Genomic DNA, 17,502 nt, shown 5'->3' with positions numbered 1-17,502 from the left:
AAAATGACCTTTACCTTTTCATGCATTGATCCATTTTAATTCCCATGATCCTCCAGTGTCTCTGCAGTTTCTAGGTGTGGCAGAGCATGGTGCGTCACAGCTCAACGTTGTTTGTTCCTCGTCTGAGTCACCCCAGCTTTCAGTGCATTCATGCGGTTAGGCAGTTACAAATGGTACAGTCAGGTTTATGTCTAGAATAATCAATAGACTGCCACAGTATTTCAAAACTCCCGAATTTTTGCCTTTGATGCATGTATATGACCTCTTATGAACACCACAGATGACTCAGTCCCTCCCAGTGCTGGTGAATAGCCCTTGAAGCTTGTTCTGGCTTCACGGACAAGGACAGAAAGTATGATCAGGTGCAGAATTCCTAAGGTAAAAAAAAAAAATTAAGAAATAAAAAAACAAGTTCTTTTTAAGAGAAATTCAGTTGTTTTATTAAAAAACACAGTCAAAACATTATGTATAAAAGACAGTCACATACGCATATTCCACCTACAGTAGAATGCTATTTTTGTAATTTGTCATCAACTAATCTGATGCTTCGAGGCAAGACTAAGAGCCATCTACTATATGAAAATAAGATCCCAAAATACGAATCATAGTCTTCTCACACTCAACCAGAATCAGTTCAAGACACCAGTTAATGCTGCTACTCCGAGCACCCTAGATGCTGATTTGTGTTTTTTTTTTTTTTTTCCTCTGAGAACTTGACACATACCAAACTCTTATGCAGCCCACTCCCCGCCCCCACGACCCTCCCCAAAAAAAGAGAGAACACAAAACAGCCCCCGAGGACACACAGAGACCAAGTGATGAGGAGGTGTGTTTGGATTAGAGCACCCAGTGTCAAAGTGAGAATTTGTGAGTCATCATTTCTGGTATGTCCTCACTGGACACAGTCTCAAATGATTTATCAACAGCTGCAGACACAAGTAAACATTATCGGTGCAGCAAAACAGGATCTTATCCATTTTGATGTAATCCGCCTAGGAGAAATTTAGAAAGATCAACTGATTGATCAGGAATCACACATGAAATTACACACAATGACCCCCCAACACCAAATGAAGACCTGATTGTATAATAAAAAAAAAAAAAAAAAAAAAAAAAAAAAAAAAAAATTATCAATACCGACATCCAAGATAAAACAAGAAACGCATCAGTTGATAAATGGTTAGGAACAGGGGCTAAAACAATGGCACAACAAACTAACAAAGGAGTAATCCATGGTTGCTACCTCTTCTCTCAGCCAAAAAACAAATCAAGATTAATAATGCCAATCAGGTGAGACCTTCAGCTTCACCATACACAGGTTGAAACGGGGTCTAATTTACAGCATATTTTCAAAACACTTGTATGCTGGCACAGTTTAAAACATTTTCCTAATATCTTTCTTACTCAGCTGCCACATAGAATAGATAAATGTGCAAATATTTCCTTTTTCTCACCACTTTTAAGGTAAATGGTTTTAGTAAGCCATGTATAATACAGCAGGAAAAAAAAAAAAAAAACAACAAACTGATTTCTGTGGAAGTGAGATAGCCCACGGACCCTTCTGTTTTTGCTGAGTGGAGCAGGTATCTCTTGGAAGCAACCATGAATGAATGTGGGTCTGACCCATGAGGGAGTATAACAGTACAAATATAAATAGGGTGCAGTGGCTTCTTTACCCAAGGAAGAAAGAACAAATGACAATACATTTTCCCTTCTAACTAAATAATGGAATTGAAGAGTCACACACAGTTAAAACCAGCAAAAAGGAAGCAGGAAAAACATTTGACATTCACAGGCCAAGGACGGCGAGAAGGACATGGTAGTGTGTTCTGCTGACCATAAATCACTCTGATTCCCCAGCACTGCTTGTCCCCAAACTACACTGGTTTTGGCTCCAGCCACAGACAGACATACAGACAAAATCTGAATGACTTGAGCTTTGAGAACTAAGGCTTGGGGTTTTGAAAAAAAAAAAAAAGACAGTTTAGTGACTTTAAATGAATCCACACGTGACTCACAGTGCTAGTGAGTGACCTGGTGATCACCAGGATGGGAGTTTTGCTGAATTTCTTGTGGAGGCAAAAATAATTAAAATAATAAAAAAATAAAATAAAATAAAGAAATAAAATATGAGCACCACTTTTTTTGGCATTTCCACATCCTTCTTTGGTGAGCAGAAGTAAGAAAAGCTGTGGGAGGGAGGAGGAAGAGGAGTAGACATAGTGTTGTATTACTGATATGAAACACACTGGACGAGGAGGAGAAGAGCAGAGCTGCGTCCTAAAGGCTCCTCCAGCGAGCAGTAAGGCCGAGGTGAGTTAATCCAGTTGGAGAAGGTCCATGTTGAACAGTAGCTCTGTCGACCAGGGATGAATAGTCCTTGGCAACAAGTCATGAGCACCAGCCATCAGTGTGTGAGTCATAAGCAGTCTCAGATAAAAAGGAAATCATATATATTTATATATATTATATACACACTTGTACAAAAAGAAACAAAAAAATCCCTGAAGTACTTGTGTAAGAGTTATTTACTGAGGTTTGAAAAGGAGCGACGTGTCAGTGAGTCCAGCCCATGAGGTGGCTGACACGGGCTTTCTCAGTCATACGGCGTACCCGTCCTGAGCGGGACATGCCCAGGTTGAGGGGGTCTTCCTTCGACCCATGGCCATCATCCTCGGAGTCGTCCCTATACACAACTGTCCTGCGGCCCTGGTTGCGTGTGCTGACCCGTCGAGACTTGCACTGGCTGCCTCTCAGACTGCTGCCTGCTGCTGCAGCCTTACTCTGCACATCATTAGAGCTGTCCTCATCTTCATCTTCATCATCATCATCCTCCTCCTCAGGTTCCTCCTCCTCCTCGGGCTCCTCCTCTTCATCCTCCTCATCCTCCTCCTCCCCGTGTCTTATATTCATCTGTTGCTGCTGCTGTTGCTGCAGCTGCAGCTCCTGCTCCTCTTCTTCTTCCTCCTCCTCCTCTTCTTCTTCCTCCTCCTCATCCTCATCTTCCTCTTCTTCCTCTTCTTCCTCCTCCTCCGCTGGCAACTGCACTCGTGCTCTTTTAGGTCTCTGTGCCATTTCCTCGACTCCTTTGTGTCTCCTTTTCCCTGAGGCTGCCACCTTACCCTTAGCAGACAGGGACGCTGACGGGCAGGGGGCTTTGCTGTAGGCATGATCTCCCCCTTCCACATACTTTTCTCCCTCAGAATCAGAGCTGTTCTCGCTGTCAGACGATGATGAGGAAGAGGAGGATGACGAGGTGGAGGAAGACTCTGAGGAGGAGCTGTTGGATCCGGACACCTCTTCATCATCTTCAGACTGCACAGCCTCCCGCCCAGGGCGCTGTCTGGAGTTGTTACTCAGATTCAAGTCATGTTGATGATCTGATGCAACACAACACAGGAGGAGAGTGGATCATTTGTGCATTGTAACCGTTAAGCTCACTATCAAATGCTGACATCTTTATTTAGAATGCATTGCTAATCATACCCGACTTCTTCACTGGAGTAGATTGGCTGCGGGTAACCCGATGCCGCCCTTCGTTTTCGTTCTCGCTGCTCGTCCCTGAACTTGGGGAAGAAGGCTGGACGTCCTCTTCCTCTGCTACACTGCTGCTTTGTTGAGCTAAAGCAACAACACAGGGCTAATTACTAATAACTAAAGTGACAATCACTTTACATTAATGCAGCAGTATAATGTGTTATCCTTGATCTGCGGTGATTATACTAATAATTCCTGAATTACTGAAAATTGTATTAATATCTTATATCATTACTGTATGCTACAACATGCACCTGCATATTGTAAAGATAAGAATAGTGACAGAATAAGGGATCTCTGTGAGGCTGTGCTTTCAACTAAAAGAGTTCATCATCTTAGAATAATAACATTTGCTAATTAACACTTAACACTAATTACAGCTGTTATAGCCGAGTTAAGTGTTATTTGTAGCTATTCAAGCACTTTGTTGAAAGCCAAGTAATCAGCCAAGTGATTGTAAGTCATTGTGAACTTCTGAGTAGTTAACGATCACATATTTCAACGACATGGTGGCGCTAGAGGAAAAGATTCTCTGGGGACCGTGATCGTCCATACACAAAAATGGCAATGTGGCAACCAATGGCAGTAACACAGAGAGATTTGTGTAAAGCTTTTTCACAATAAATAAAGGTCATCAATCAATGACCTCTAAGGACTGATGTGACTTTTAGAATGCATAATAATGTTGGGAAAGTAATAATTACCCAACACAACAGTAAAAACACAATAGGCAATAGGTAGTGCTGTCATACCCTGATATGATCTCTCAGAACAATTCTTTGCTGAGGTCTGGGATTTTTTTGGCTTTGACACCTTCCCTGACTTGTGCTTCCATTTGGGGCTGGACATAAGGAAACAGACAGAACAAGCAACATTTCAGAATAATTCATTATCATATTAAATCAGCATGCAAAGCTCTTTGAAACTGTAATCTGCTAAAATTTAAGGTATTAAACTAAGCTTATTTCTTAACAGTAATAACATCAAACAAAAGAGATCTATAATTTTAGTATGTCTGATGCTGCCTGTAACGTGTAAAACATGCCCGAAGTTTAATGTAGCACATCTGTGATATTTTTAGAAGCTGTATACTGGAATGAAAAGATCATTCAATAACGTGGAGCACCAAGTGACAGCCTTGTGAATGAGCCTCAGTACCTGGGGGGTGGACTAATAGGCGGGGAGCTGCCACCATTGTGCAATCTGTTCCTGTAACTGAGTCTCTGACGAGCCCGCCGTTCATTCTGAATGGCAGACTTGTAGTCGGAGATGATGGAGATCATGTGTTTTTCAAAAAACGCCGACAAGCTGAGGGTCATGCTGTAGATCTAGATAATAAACAAGAAAGTCATAATGAAACTATTACCTTGTCATATTTTAATTTATGCTTCCTCAAGCTCAGAAACACTATTTCACCTGTGATTTCTTGTTAGGTGTGTATGCTTTGGAGTTGCTGAAAATGAGGCGGATGTCTTTTGCAAACTCCATTGGGTTTTCATAATTCACTGCTACCAGTGTTTCTGACACTGTACCCAGATCCATAGGCGTGTCAATGATGTCTCGATAATCCTGAACAAAAACAAGGAAAAAGAGCAGAAAAGAGAGATTCATTTTAATTTAGCCATTGTCTTTAATTCAACACTCGCGACATGCATTTCTAATGTTCTTTCAAATGTTTCTGGCTCCACATTCTTTTACCGGATATTCAAAGAGGTCCACAGGCTGCCTGAATGGTTCTGAATCCGGAGAGGCAATCATTCGACGCAGCAGCTCTCTGCATTGACCTCGCCATGCTTTCACATCCAAAACCACACCACGCTTCTTAGAGTTCTGATTGGCTCCCTGGCAGAGAGAAAATGAAATTAACCAAGACTTGAGTTACTGCCAGAAACTTTAAGTCTGTGACAGTGAAAGATGGATTGCTGTGGTATATTGGATTCTGGTCCTTCTTACCCGATGTCCTGTAGATGTTCCTGGAGTGTCAGAATCCACGTCTATCTCTGCCTACAGAGGAGCAAATACAAGCCACAGAAATTATTTACACCAAAAAAAACTAATCTAAAGAAACAGCAGTCGCCATAATATCAAAAAACTAACTCACCTCAGCTTCTCCTCCACTGCTGATCTCAGACTTCAATTTGTGATACAAATCCAAGATGTCTGTGCAGCTCTGATCCCTAAAAGAGATAAGTCGAAGGAATCAGACACATATAGCAGCATTTGTCACAGTTACTGCAACATGGTCACTTCCTGTGTTAAAGAACCAAAGATGTGACTATAATATAGGGGGTATAACATGAACTCAGATGAGTCTTACCCGATGTAGTGCAGGAGAACATCAGTCACCACCTTGGAAGCTGCTACAATGGGGCTCTGAGGTTCGTTAAAAGTGCGGGCATTGTGTTCAATGTAGCGCACCTCCCACATTAATGCAGAGATCCGCCTGCAGCATAGAAGAACATCTGCACTTTAAAACTCATATGTTGCCACTTTAAAATCAGGACTCTGAATTCGTGGTGAAGAGAAAAGCGTTAAGGTCATGTGTTTGCTGCTCCACCTATAGAAGCGGTTCTCCAGTCGTTTGCGGATGGTGCTGAGGTCAGTGGGGTAAGCCACCACAGTGCAGTACAGAGGGTAGTCTCGCAGATTTACTGGTGACGTGAACGCCTTGGCTACATCTGTGGGACAAACAGAAATAAGACCAAACATGGCAAAGACGAACAGGCTTAAACCATAAAAAAGAAGCTGTTATCAAACCTTTTGGTGACCTACCCAGTGTAAGAAGTTGACTGATGCCATAAATTACTCTCTCACACTCTTCATCCCGTGTGTGGGCCCCCCACTCTCCCTCCTGAGGCCTGTAGAGCAGAGCCTTTAGCTCATCCTCGGCCACCTCCACCCCATCGCCGACGTGTTCTGGCAACGCAGCTGATAAAGCAGAAAACGTCAGACAACGCAATATTTGGTTGATTGCTGAATAAAGTGGCAACCCCTGAAGGGAGCAGCCGAAAGGAAAAGAAGCTCAACAAGTACATAAGAGAAAACAAATAAGAATAATAGGTAACTATTAGCGACTCAATTTTGAAAAAAATGCATATCTAACTAGTTAGGTTACATTTTTACAAGAAAATTTGGAATGTAGTAAAACAAAATATCAATTTTTAAGTACGTTTTTATTTTCACTATTCTCCTACTGAAATAACGAGAGAATAAATGTTCACTCAATAAAAGACCATTTTTATTAGATTGACAGTCTGTTGCACAAATGGTCTATAATTATGTCAAAAAGAAAACAATGTGATTTCAAAAGTAGCAGCAACCGATTTCAAACCCCAGGTTTCGCTCTAAAGATGCTGTGAAACTTCTGTTAACTGTTCAAGAATACCTAAGTGGCCATCATTAAAAGCAATAAGTTCTTTTGTCCAGAAAACATGGAAAGCACATTATAAACCCTTCAGACTTCAGACAGATTTAGTCTGTAATTAAATTACTGTACAAAAATATCCCCAAAATATCCTCCATTATAATACTACTGACCTTCCTCCGGAATAGGCTCCATGTCCCATGGACTCATCTTTTCCTGCTCACCATTATCCCACCTGACAAAACAAACAAACAAAAAAAAAGGGTCAACAAGGCACAACACACTATTAACAGAAAGCACTGCTGATAGATTATGCCGGACTAGAGCACTCATCCATCATCCACAACTACAGCAGAGACACAGACGTACTTTACTGCATAGCACTGAAACAGGCTATCTGGATACTCTGGCTGCAGAGGCTCCTGGTCCTCCACAGTGCCAAACCACCAGGCATCATCAATGATGCTGCGAAACCTCATACCTGAGGAGAGCAAAGTGGGGAAAGGTTCCAAGATAACATTAGTACACTGTCCACAACACTGAATGTTAAATACATCCCTTAGGGATTGACCGACCTGGCTGCCAGTTGTGCTCTTTAGCCTCGTTGTAAAACTGCTGTAGTACCAGAAAATCTATGACGTCAGGCATGTCATGGTACCTTTGGAGGGTGGGAATGTTGTGAGTTGTGAAACATGTGCTTAAATGAACACATTTCAGTCATTTATTACCTTCTGTATACTAAATAGAAATGCTCACTTTAAGGAGAAAGACTCATTGGTCATCTTCCCTGAGACTGGGTCTAAGAAAGCCAGTTTTAGGCAGCAGAGGGTGGGAGGTCCCACTTCATACTTTATTCCAACCACTTTCACAGATTCCTGGTCCTGAAGGAAGAAAATCCAACAAAACGTAAGAATCAGGATTTCTGCATACCTCAAAAAGAAAAAATAAAGGTAAGGCAGATGAAAATGAAACTCCAAACATCACATAATGACTTATAAGTCCAGTGATACTGAACCTTAACTACACTTATAAAATACATTAATAATTACTGGCACCAAACTGTCTCGGAGCTTTCTGGATAATGTATTTATTAATTATTTTACTGTCAAATATTGCACAGCAAAATCTAATTTTAATGAACAAAAATAATAACAGACATTTTGGACTTCTATTGCAAACATGACATTAAAACTGTTAAATCAGAGGTGTTGTAAGGCTGCAGCCTCAGTCTTTAAAGACTGCTATTTGATGCCCCTGTTACTTGCTTTGTTCTATTTTTACTGCAGTGGGCATGAAGGAGAGCCATTTTCAGTAAGTTACAAAAATTGGCTGTTGTTTTGAGACTCTCCTTTTTATGTGCAACAGAGCACACGAGGACCTGTACACAAGACTGGCTTGTAAACAAAACTGTGCCTCACCCTGAGGTTGAGTCTGTTCCATGGCTGTTTCTGAGGGTTAACGCTGTAGGCCTTGGCTCTGCGGACAGCCCGGACATAGGCCTGATGGCCCTGTTTGAAGTAGATGAGCTGGAGGTGGACAAGAGAATCACAACTATAACATATGTAATGTAATGTATGTTTGATATTAGAGTTACACTCTGTACCTCATCGCCCATTTGTGGAACAAAAGGAGAGCGGCGTGGGATGGTCTCCATGATCCACGACGGTGGCAGCCATTCCTCCGCGTCAAGTCCAGCCAGAGAGGATGTGGGTTTCTGAGAATACAGAGTTTGTTAGTCCATTGCGTAGTATAGAATTTCTCCTTCAATACTGTGTAATCAGGATAAAGTGAGACACCTTTAAAAACCTGGAGCATAAGTAATGTTTTCAGTACTAGAGTTGCAGATCATGTAAACTCACCTGTTTGGTCTCCTTAGGCTTCTTCCTCTTCTCATTTTCCCTCTTCTGGGCTTCCTTTGCCTTGTCATCGCCCTCGTCCTCCTCCGAGCTGCTGTAAGCCGGGGGCTGTACAGGCCTCCTGGATGGTCTCTTCGGCGGCTGAAGGTTGATCCCAGCATCGGCCGTCCAATCAGAATATTCACTGGAAGAGTCACTGAGAATGAAAGGACCATTAGTTGGGTCATTAGGACTACTAGATCTTGAAATTATGGTTCAGATACTCACCTGGAACTGCTTTCACTTTGCCACCGAGCTTCGCCATCAGAGGAAGCATCACTTTGCTCCACCTGTTCCGCTGCCTGTTAACACAAATGATAAATAATAGGCGGTCCTTGTTTCTGGCTTCATGATGCCAGTTTCATTTCTGATTTGACTTCATAGAATTGAATTAAAGGGGTGTTTTTGTGCCTTGATTTAAAGGTTTTAAAAGCTCTCTAAAATATATAATCAAAACATTATTTTAAATGTATGTGAAGATAAAAGCTACTCAGACTATTAACTAGACTTAAACTTTTTTATGTGCTTGTTTAAAAGAAATTCCAAATGCAACACTAAAGGTGTAGGTCATGTTTGAATATGTAGAGTAGTGGAGCAGAACATACATCTCCATCACTGTCAGAGTCTATGTGACTGTCAGAGTTACGTCGGTTGCTGAGATTTCGACTCCTGGTCACTGCACGGCGAACTTGAGCTGAGCGGGTCTGATAGGTGTGGCGCTGCTGCTTCTTCTTCGTTGGCCGCAGGGAGCGCAGGCGTGAAGTCAGTGGATCATTCTATAAAGTGCAGGAGGTGGATAGAAAATGAGGGAAGCATGAAGGAATTGGCAGAGACAGTATTTTTATAACTGTGAAATGAAGAATAGCACACCTTGGGTACACAGATTACTGGTTTCTTCCTCCTCTCTGCATTGTATAAAGAACATTCCATGTTGCCTTTGGCTTGTCTGCACTCCTCCAGAACTCTGATGAAAAAAAGTATTATTTCTATAATGAAATGTATACAATTATAAAAAATGTACATGTATAACAAGAGATTTGAACATCTACTCTGCTTTCTGTAGTGTCCTTAACTCTAGTGAAGTTCCCTCCATCTGCCTCACCTGAATATCCCTGGCGGGACTTCAGTGACCACCACTCTGCGGCTCCAGGCCAGCAGGTCTCTCTCTGTGGCCACCTGACTGCGCAGTGCATTGTGCTGCATCTGCCACACCCCATCTACCTGCCCACTTCTGCGAGACCCAATAGATGGAGATGAGGGCATCTCCTCTGGTGCGTCACCAACTAAAATAAAGAAAATATTTTTTTTATTATGTCCATGACTATATATTACTTATAAAAACAGCACATACTTTTTGGTAATAGGAGTACAGGAATGACAATTCTGAAATCTAGCATCCATACAATGGTCAGGCTCACTAAAATCATAATGTTTACATAATGGGATGTAAAACATACCCCCTGACTCTTCAGCCTGCTGTTCTGCATTCTGACGCTGATCCTGCTCATTCTGCAACTGTCGGATGAGATTGTCCAACAGGCTTTCACCATTTTCTGCTGTTTGCTGGCCAAGTACCTGCTCAACCAACTCTCCATCACCTTAACAACGAGGAGGCAAAGCATGGGTCAAACTCTGTCATATTTCATAGATAAAACCATGCATATGCAATAAGGGAGAGACTTTTACTATTAGCCATGTATCCTAGCTGAGGTATTAGCTGATCCTCCTTGCAGTTCTCTCTTCCTGGCACCAGGCGCTGGTAGTGAGGGGGGTGAGGATTCCCATCCACATCCACCAGGAAAGGTGGAGGCATGAGGTGTGGGGCCTGCTGTGTCTGCTCGTCTAGGACGTAGTTATTAGAGTCACGAATAAGAGGTCGGTAGTCCGTGTGGAAGAACATTTGGTCAGGAATCTAGAGAGGTCGAGTGTAAATGTGCATTGACAATGAGGTTAAAAGAGTAAGTTACAAATAGACATTGTGGTGCTACTACAAATCCCCTTTATGCCCTAACTTGAAAATCAATCCTTTAAAACATAAGACACAATAAAGTTCATTTTGAGGTCAATACACAGCTACACACAGTGATGATCTGTCACCTTCTCATATGGTGTGCTGCAGCCAAAGCCAAATATGAGCAGATGGCCATGTGAGTCAGTGCAGGCAAAATGCTGCCCATCAGTTGAGAACTTGCAGTCAAATATAGCACCATGGCCTTGCCCTTCAATCTGCAAACAAATATTTAAATATGAACTCAATGATCATGTTAAAAAACAGATACTGCTGGTGGGCGATTCTTGCGGTTGATCAGTTACCATGTTGAAAAAGTTTCGAATCTTGGCTCCTTTGCTCAGGTCCCAGATGTAAATGTTGCCATCATGGCCAGCAGATAGCATGATGCGGGAGTCGAATGGGTGAGCCTCCAGCACAAACACCTCATCATCATGACCCTTGTATAGAAAGAGCAAAAACATACAGGGTTGTCAGTTTGTCAAAAACTGTTGCTTTATTCTGGATTTTTCCTCATTTCCTCAAAATACAAGCTTTGGCCACCCACAGACAAAACATGCAGCAGCTGTCCAGTGGCAGTGCTCCACACTTTGAGCAGGTAGTTTGACACTGCTGTGATTACTGTGGTATCTGAACGGTCCCAGGCCACCATGGTCACCACCAGCTTGGTTTTATCATCCGCATTGGCAGCAGCACTCCTGGAGGAAAATTTCAGACATGACACAGAGATAATACACTGAGCACTTTCTAGAGCCAGAAATGGCATAATGAATCCACATATTGCTGTTTACTTACCCAGGCAGCCTGGTAGTCATGTCTAAAGTGATGTTCTTCCACTCTTGTTGCTGGTAATGCCATATTCTGGCAGTGCCATCACGGCTGCCACTCACAAACCTTAGGCTGAAAATATATGCACAATCAATTGTCAGATGCTCAAAAACCACACAAAAAATTGTTTGAAGTCTATGTAGATCTCACCAAGCACACTCACCTGTCACTGTTATTGCTAAACTGGACGGCGACAACTTTATCCTAAAGCAGCGAAAAAGCGGTATATAAGCTGAAGAGAACTTGTTCACATGAGGTTTACACAGTAACGCAGTGGAACAAAAATGATGCAGCTGCTGTGTTTTGTTTCTTACAGTGTGAGCATCCATCTCAGAGACCTTCATTGGCGTTTCAGCTCCAAGGTAGTAGACTCTGATCATATGATCAGTGCTACCAGTAGCCATGAACATACCACCTATTAACAGTCAATATAGAATGAAATGTGCAGAACAAGAACCCATTCACACAACAATACCCAAATGTCCAGGACCTCTTGGTCTGTCACACTTTATCTATCCAGAGATAATACAATGACAATGATTATAAAATGACATTGTTCCCAATACTTCAGTTCGGATGGCTGACCATGACAACTTCCTTTGCCTAATATATAATGCAAACTTTCTAACTATTTGTCAGCAGTCACTCTGCCACTCAAATAACATTTTCATGCTGTGAATTCCTGTTCAATTATTATAGTAAACTAATTCTGATGCATAAAACTGCTTCTGACAGTACTGTACTTTAGGAAAAGTACATCTGAACAATGATTTGTTACTTAGAACTTACCACTGCTGAAGGAAGAAGTGGAGACCTGAACTCCTGGACGTGATCGCTCAACAAACTTGACTGGTTGATCACTGGGGAAAAGGGAGAAACACAAATGTTCTTCTTACATTCATATAAAAGAGCAACCTTAGTGGAACAACCAATAGAGCTTAAAAAAAAACAACAAAAGTAAATATTTCGAACACTTACTTGAATTTCATACTGAGTGAGTGCCACTTCCAGAAACACACCATGCCGTCTGCACCTGTGGAAGCCAAGTACCGTGCTGTCCCTTTGACAGCGGGACAAAACTAAAGGGAACGGGAGAAAGTCATTGTCAGTCAGAGGTAAGGACTAACATAAAATTTAAGCATGGACATGAATGCTGACCTGGATGGATGTGATGGAGGCAGCATGGGCCTGAAGAACAGTGATGGGCGCGCAGGTACGTAGGCACCACACTCTGATGATTTTGTCACAGCTTGCTGATGCAATGAGAGTGTTCTCGTAGTTGATGGCCATGTCACAAATCTCTGCTGAGTGACCACGGAGTGTTGCCAGAAGCCGGCCATCATCCGTAGCCCAGATTTTCACCAGACAGTCATCCGAACCCTAAAATATCAGATGCTGCAATGTGACTCAATATGTGGAAACATATCTAGTGAGACACATCAGGTATACTTGTGTTGAGTTGATCATCAGACCCAAATATCAGTACTCACCGTAAATATCCGACGACCAGTGCGGTCAAAGGCTACACAGTAGACTGACGAAAGGTGGCCAAGGATACGCTTGTGTATCTTCATGTGTTGGTATGTGGAAGATGGCAAGGCTTGGCTGAAACGAGCCGTACCTGTGGCCTGGCGAGAACCCATGATGGACACTTGATATGAAGACAGATTAGAAAGATGAGAAGAAACATCGGCTGTTGTTGAAGCAGACTGAACTGAATTAATCTAGGTTTCCGGGAGCTCTTGTATATTAAAATATTTCACATACCAACACTGGGAGCATTTCCATTGCTGACAGGAGGTTCTGGTGGACGTCCTCGGTGCAGTGCAGCAACAGCTGAGCCATTGTAAACTTTGTGACTACAACCTAAGTTACAAAGGTACTAGGTTAAAAATGACCTGAAAATATATCCACTATACACGATAGAAAAGTATTGGCATAAGGACTCTACATGAATACAGAGATAAATGCACTAGAGTGGATGAAAGGAAAATGCTCACTTTTGGTTGTTCGAAGCAAGGACTGTCTTCCCAGGCCCAAAAGTGTTTGGACTCCAGGAACACTGGGTGGGATCTCCTTCTCTATAAGCGGGCCTATCCGCTGACAAATGCGGAGCAGATAGTCTGCAGGAATGTGTTGGTTCAAAATCACCTGCAGGAGTCACAGACAGCAATTACAAAGCAAGAATTCTCTGGATAACAATTGTCGTAATGTTAGCAGTTCAGATACGTTCTTAAAAAATGCTGGAACAAAAAACTAAAAACTTTAACATTAAAAAACTCAAGCATTGTTTAAAGATTATTATAACATCACTAAACCTGACTGAAAATATTTTAGTTGCCAATTTTACAGTATATAATTTAGTTATTCAAATACATACATATTTTTAATAACCCATTAAATTTTTTTTTTTTTTAAATAAGAATTATGGCCACTGAGTATCAAGGGGAACAACTAGGCAATGGGGAAAAAGTAATGGGAAAAAATTACAACAAAAATATTAGATATTTCTGTAATGCAATTTTTATCTGCTAAAAAAACATATACACTGAAATCAACATCAGCAATAGACCAATACGGTTCAAGTTATACATTAGTATATATTTATTTAATAAACACTTCATCAGTGACAGCAAAATATTACTTTGGCTAACTGCAAAAATGTTTTAATACGATTGCATAATATTATGCTTTTGACTGCTTTATATTAATATTACATTTTCAGCTGTAAACAACTGCATAGTAACACTGTATGTATGTATGTATGCACATACATACATACATACATACATATATATATATATATATATATATATATATATACACAAATAACTATATATACTTCATACTTTACTTGTTTTTCCTCTCATGCTTTTGTAATAGAGCAGCTGAAAACAAGTGAGACGGAGAAAAAGAAAAATAGGAGGGACAAAGAAGCTTACAGCCAATCAAAAACGTGGAATACTATTCATCCGGTTCGCTCAAAAACACAACTGCGATTTAATTGGCTCCAACAGAAGACTGACAGCTCTCTGAATGTGGTTCAGCCTATCACCACCCGCCCCTGGCTCTTTTCTCCTCCTACCAACCCACACAATAGCAAAGCCTATATACAGTAATTTATCAACAGGCCTATGTTATTATAAATGTTTAAATGTTTCTAATAAGCCGAAACACATTACAATGCGTCTATTCTGTATTTTTCTTTTTTTCTTTTTTTTTTTTTAGAAATAGACATTCGCTCCGAGGCCATGGTCGATAAAAACAGAAGTTAATTATACATTTGAATTGATAAAAAAAGTCAATTGAGTCTCACCCAGTCTTGGAAAGTCCGTTTGTTTTGCTCTCCGTCCCAGCTCCACCGCTGCGGGACGAGCTAAAGTTAAAACACAGCCTGTTAGAGACGACACCGAGGTGCTGCTCGGTAACACACGGCTTTCTCTGACACCGGCCGAGAGTCTCTAAGAGCTGCCCAAAAAGCGGGCAGACAGTCGGCATTAGGGAAAGACCAGACGTGAGAATAAAGAGAGCACCCACCTCATACTCCTCCAGCTCCTCCACCAGCACCTACAACATACACACCGTCAGCGTTAGCTAGATGCTAGCACCAGCTACCTGTTCAGACCATTTTATCATGGAGCTAACATCTTGTTTATTGTCTGGTGTTACCTGTGCTGATTTCTTACAAGGTCCAGACTGCAGAAACCTGGCAATGAGGTAATACAGCTCTGAAAAGAAATTGGTTGTTTATTAGCTTTGGTACCAACTAATGCCGCTGTTGAGAGGAGCTAACAGTAGCTAGCTTTAGGCTGCTCTGCTCGCTAGCTCACACACAATTTACCAATTGTGTAAATGCAAAATGTTTCGTCGCAAATCAAACAGGAGCTCGGCACTCACCAGCTTCGGTCTGTGAACACTGTTCTCTTGCCATCACTTGGTAAGACAGGCGACATTAAGACACACTGGTGTTTTAGCTTGCTCGTTAGCCGCTAGCTAACAGTAGCTAAAACAGGCTAGTGAATGGCCTCCTCCTTTCTCAAGTTGGTCCCAGTCAACCTGGTGCTTTGTGTTAGCGCCCCCCAGCGAAACACTGCGACGTTGGACTGCTTGTTTTCTTTGCTGAAAATTAATAAATATTTTTACGTTGAAATGTATAACTTTAAGTCCAACAGTTTAAGTCAGAATTCGCGAAAAATGTCTAGCATCATTCAGATACGCTTTTAAATTCACAGCTTTTATTTTGGAAAAATTCAATAAATAATACACGTTTCTGTATTTATACAAAACATCCATCCATCATCTATACCTGCTTATTAATATTTAAGGTAACAGGGACCTGCTGGAGCCTATCCCAGCTCTCTTTGGGTGAAAGGCAGGGGTCCACCCTGGACAGGTCCCCAGTCCATCACAGGGCCACATAGAGACAAACAACCTCACACACTCACACTCACTCCTATGGGCAATTTAGAGTCACCAATCAACCTGACATACATGTTTTTGGACTGTGGGAGGAAACCAGAGTACCTGGAGAAAACCCACACAAGCATAAGGAGAACATGCACACTCCACACAGAAAGGCCCCTGATGGGTTTTGATGCAGGAACCTCGCTGTGTGCTGCCCCTATAGGAAAACATTTTGAATATATTTGTAGGTGGCCGGTGTCATCTTGTGGATGAAAAAAAACAGCAATATTTATAACATGTTTCTGCCATATAGTGTATAGTAAGGGTTGGTTTACTGCTTTAATGCACCATAAAATGTTTAATAAGCTTCATCTACATTATATAGACAGTACTGTATGTGCTTAAGCTACACAAAACAATCATAATCTCCCTTGTCTTTAATTAACACATCCATTAACCAATGACTGTGCTGGTGGAAAAACTAAGTAACCCCTGGATTTAATAACTGGTCAAATCTCCTTTGGCAGCAATAACCTGAAATAAGCACTTTCTGTAGCTGTGGATCAGACCTGCATAATGTTCAGGAGGAATTCAGGACCGTCTTTCCTTACAGCTCTGCTACAGCTCTTAAATGTTATTAGGATGTTTGATATGAATGGCTCTCTTTCAGTACTGTATTAACACACTATCTATTTTTTGGTCTAGTTCCGGGCTCTGACTGGGCTGCTCCAGATGGCTGCTCGTTACAGCAAATGTCCTGCCCATCATCCTGAGTCGCAACTGGTTGATAGCCACCCTGTAAGATATCTCGATGAACTTGGGAATTCATGTCCACAATGATGATGGCAGCTGTCCAGGTCCAGAGGCAACAAAGCAACTCCAAACCATGATGCTCTCTCCACCACTCTGCATCTCTGAGATGTTTTCATGTCAGTATGTCTTGCAGCATGTTTATTCCAAGAATTTCACTTTAGTTTCATCTGTCCACCAAAACTATTTGCCAGTAACATTGTGAAGACGCAAGGTGCTCTTTGACAAACTTTTTGTCTTGTCTTGTTTATTTTTTACAGAGCAGGGGCTTACTCTGTGTACCATTATTTTATGTATGATATAGACGTTAACCAACTCCAATGATTCCTTAAGGTCGATCCCTGTTACTCTGGGCTTCTTGCTTACCTTATTCACTGTTCTGTTTTGTGCCTTTGGAGTCTGCCCACTTACAGGGAGAGTAGCCACAGCACTAAATCAGCTCCATATATAGACAGTTTGTGTGAACAGCTAAATAGTTGAACTCTTTGAGATGCTTTGTAACTCATTCCAGATTATACTGTAAGTCTTCTAATTTTTTTTTTTTTCCTGAGGCATAGTTCACATCAGCCAATAATGTTTGAGTAGTGAACTCAGTGTTTGACTGGTTTTAATAAGCCAGAGTTGCTCAAACCCTCTAATTCCAAGAAGTCCACAAA

General features: G+C 41.5%; 1 protein-coding gene across 1 annotated transcript; it reads right to left on the bottom strand.

The window, feature by feature from the left end:
* Nucleotides 1–1,137: 1,137 nt before the first annotated feature.
* brwd3 (bromodomain and WD repeat domain containing 3) lies at nt 1,138–15,682 on the bottom strand. Its single transcript, XM_026328564.1, has 40 exons — nt 15,530–15,682; nt 15,302–15,360; nt 15,170–15,199; nt 14,949–15,008; nt 13,633–13,783; nt 13,400–13,498; nt 13,123–13,283; nt 12,791–13,012; nt 12,611–12,711; nt 12,422–12,492; nt 11,947–12,047; nt 11,796–11,836; nt 11,600–11,704; nt 11,352–11,502; nt 11,110–11,244; nt 10,894–11,022; nt 10,483–10,708; nt 10,254–10,394; nt 9,899–10,079; nt 9,667–9,760; nt 9,402–9,572; nt 9,025–9,098; nt 8,761–8,953; nt 8,505–8,615; nt 8,320–8,427; nt 7,658–7,782; nt 7,477–7,559; nt 7,271–7,382; nt 7,075–7,136; nt 6,310–6,465; nt 6,095–6,215; nt 5,855–5,980; nt 5,639–5,714; nt 5,491–5,541; nt 5,236–5,379; nt 4,954–5,106; nt 4,696–4,865; nt 4,290–4,378; nt 3,487–3,621; nt 1,138–3,380 (listed from the first exon to the last, which is right to left on the bottom strand). Exons 1-40 carry the CDS (start codon nt 15,561–15,563, stop codon nt 2,557–2,559), a joined length of 5,376 nt encoding a protein of 1,791 aa, XP_026184349.1. The 5' UTR covers nt 15,564–15,682; the 3' UTR covers nt 1,138–2,556.
* Nucleotides 15,683–17,502: the final 1,820 nt, after the last annotated feature.

Source organism: Mastacembelus armatus, chromosome 14 (genome assembly GCF_900324485.2).
Source record: "Mastacembelus armatus chromosome 14, fMasArm1.2, whole genome shotgun sequence".
Taxonomy (NCBI): Eukaryota; Metazoa; Chordata; class Actinopteri; order Synbranchiformes; family Mastacembelidae; genus Mastacembelus; species Mastacembelus armatus.
Note: the sequence above shows the minus strand (reverse complement) of the source record. Positions and strands in the feature narration are given on the sequence as shown.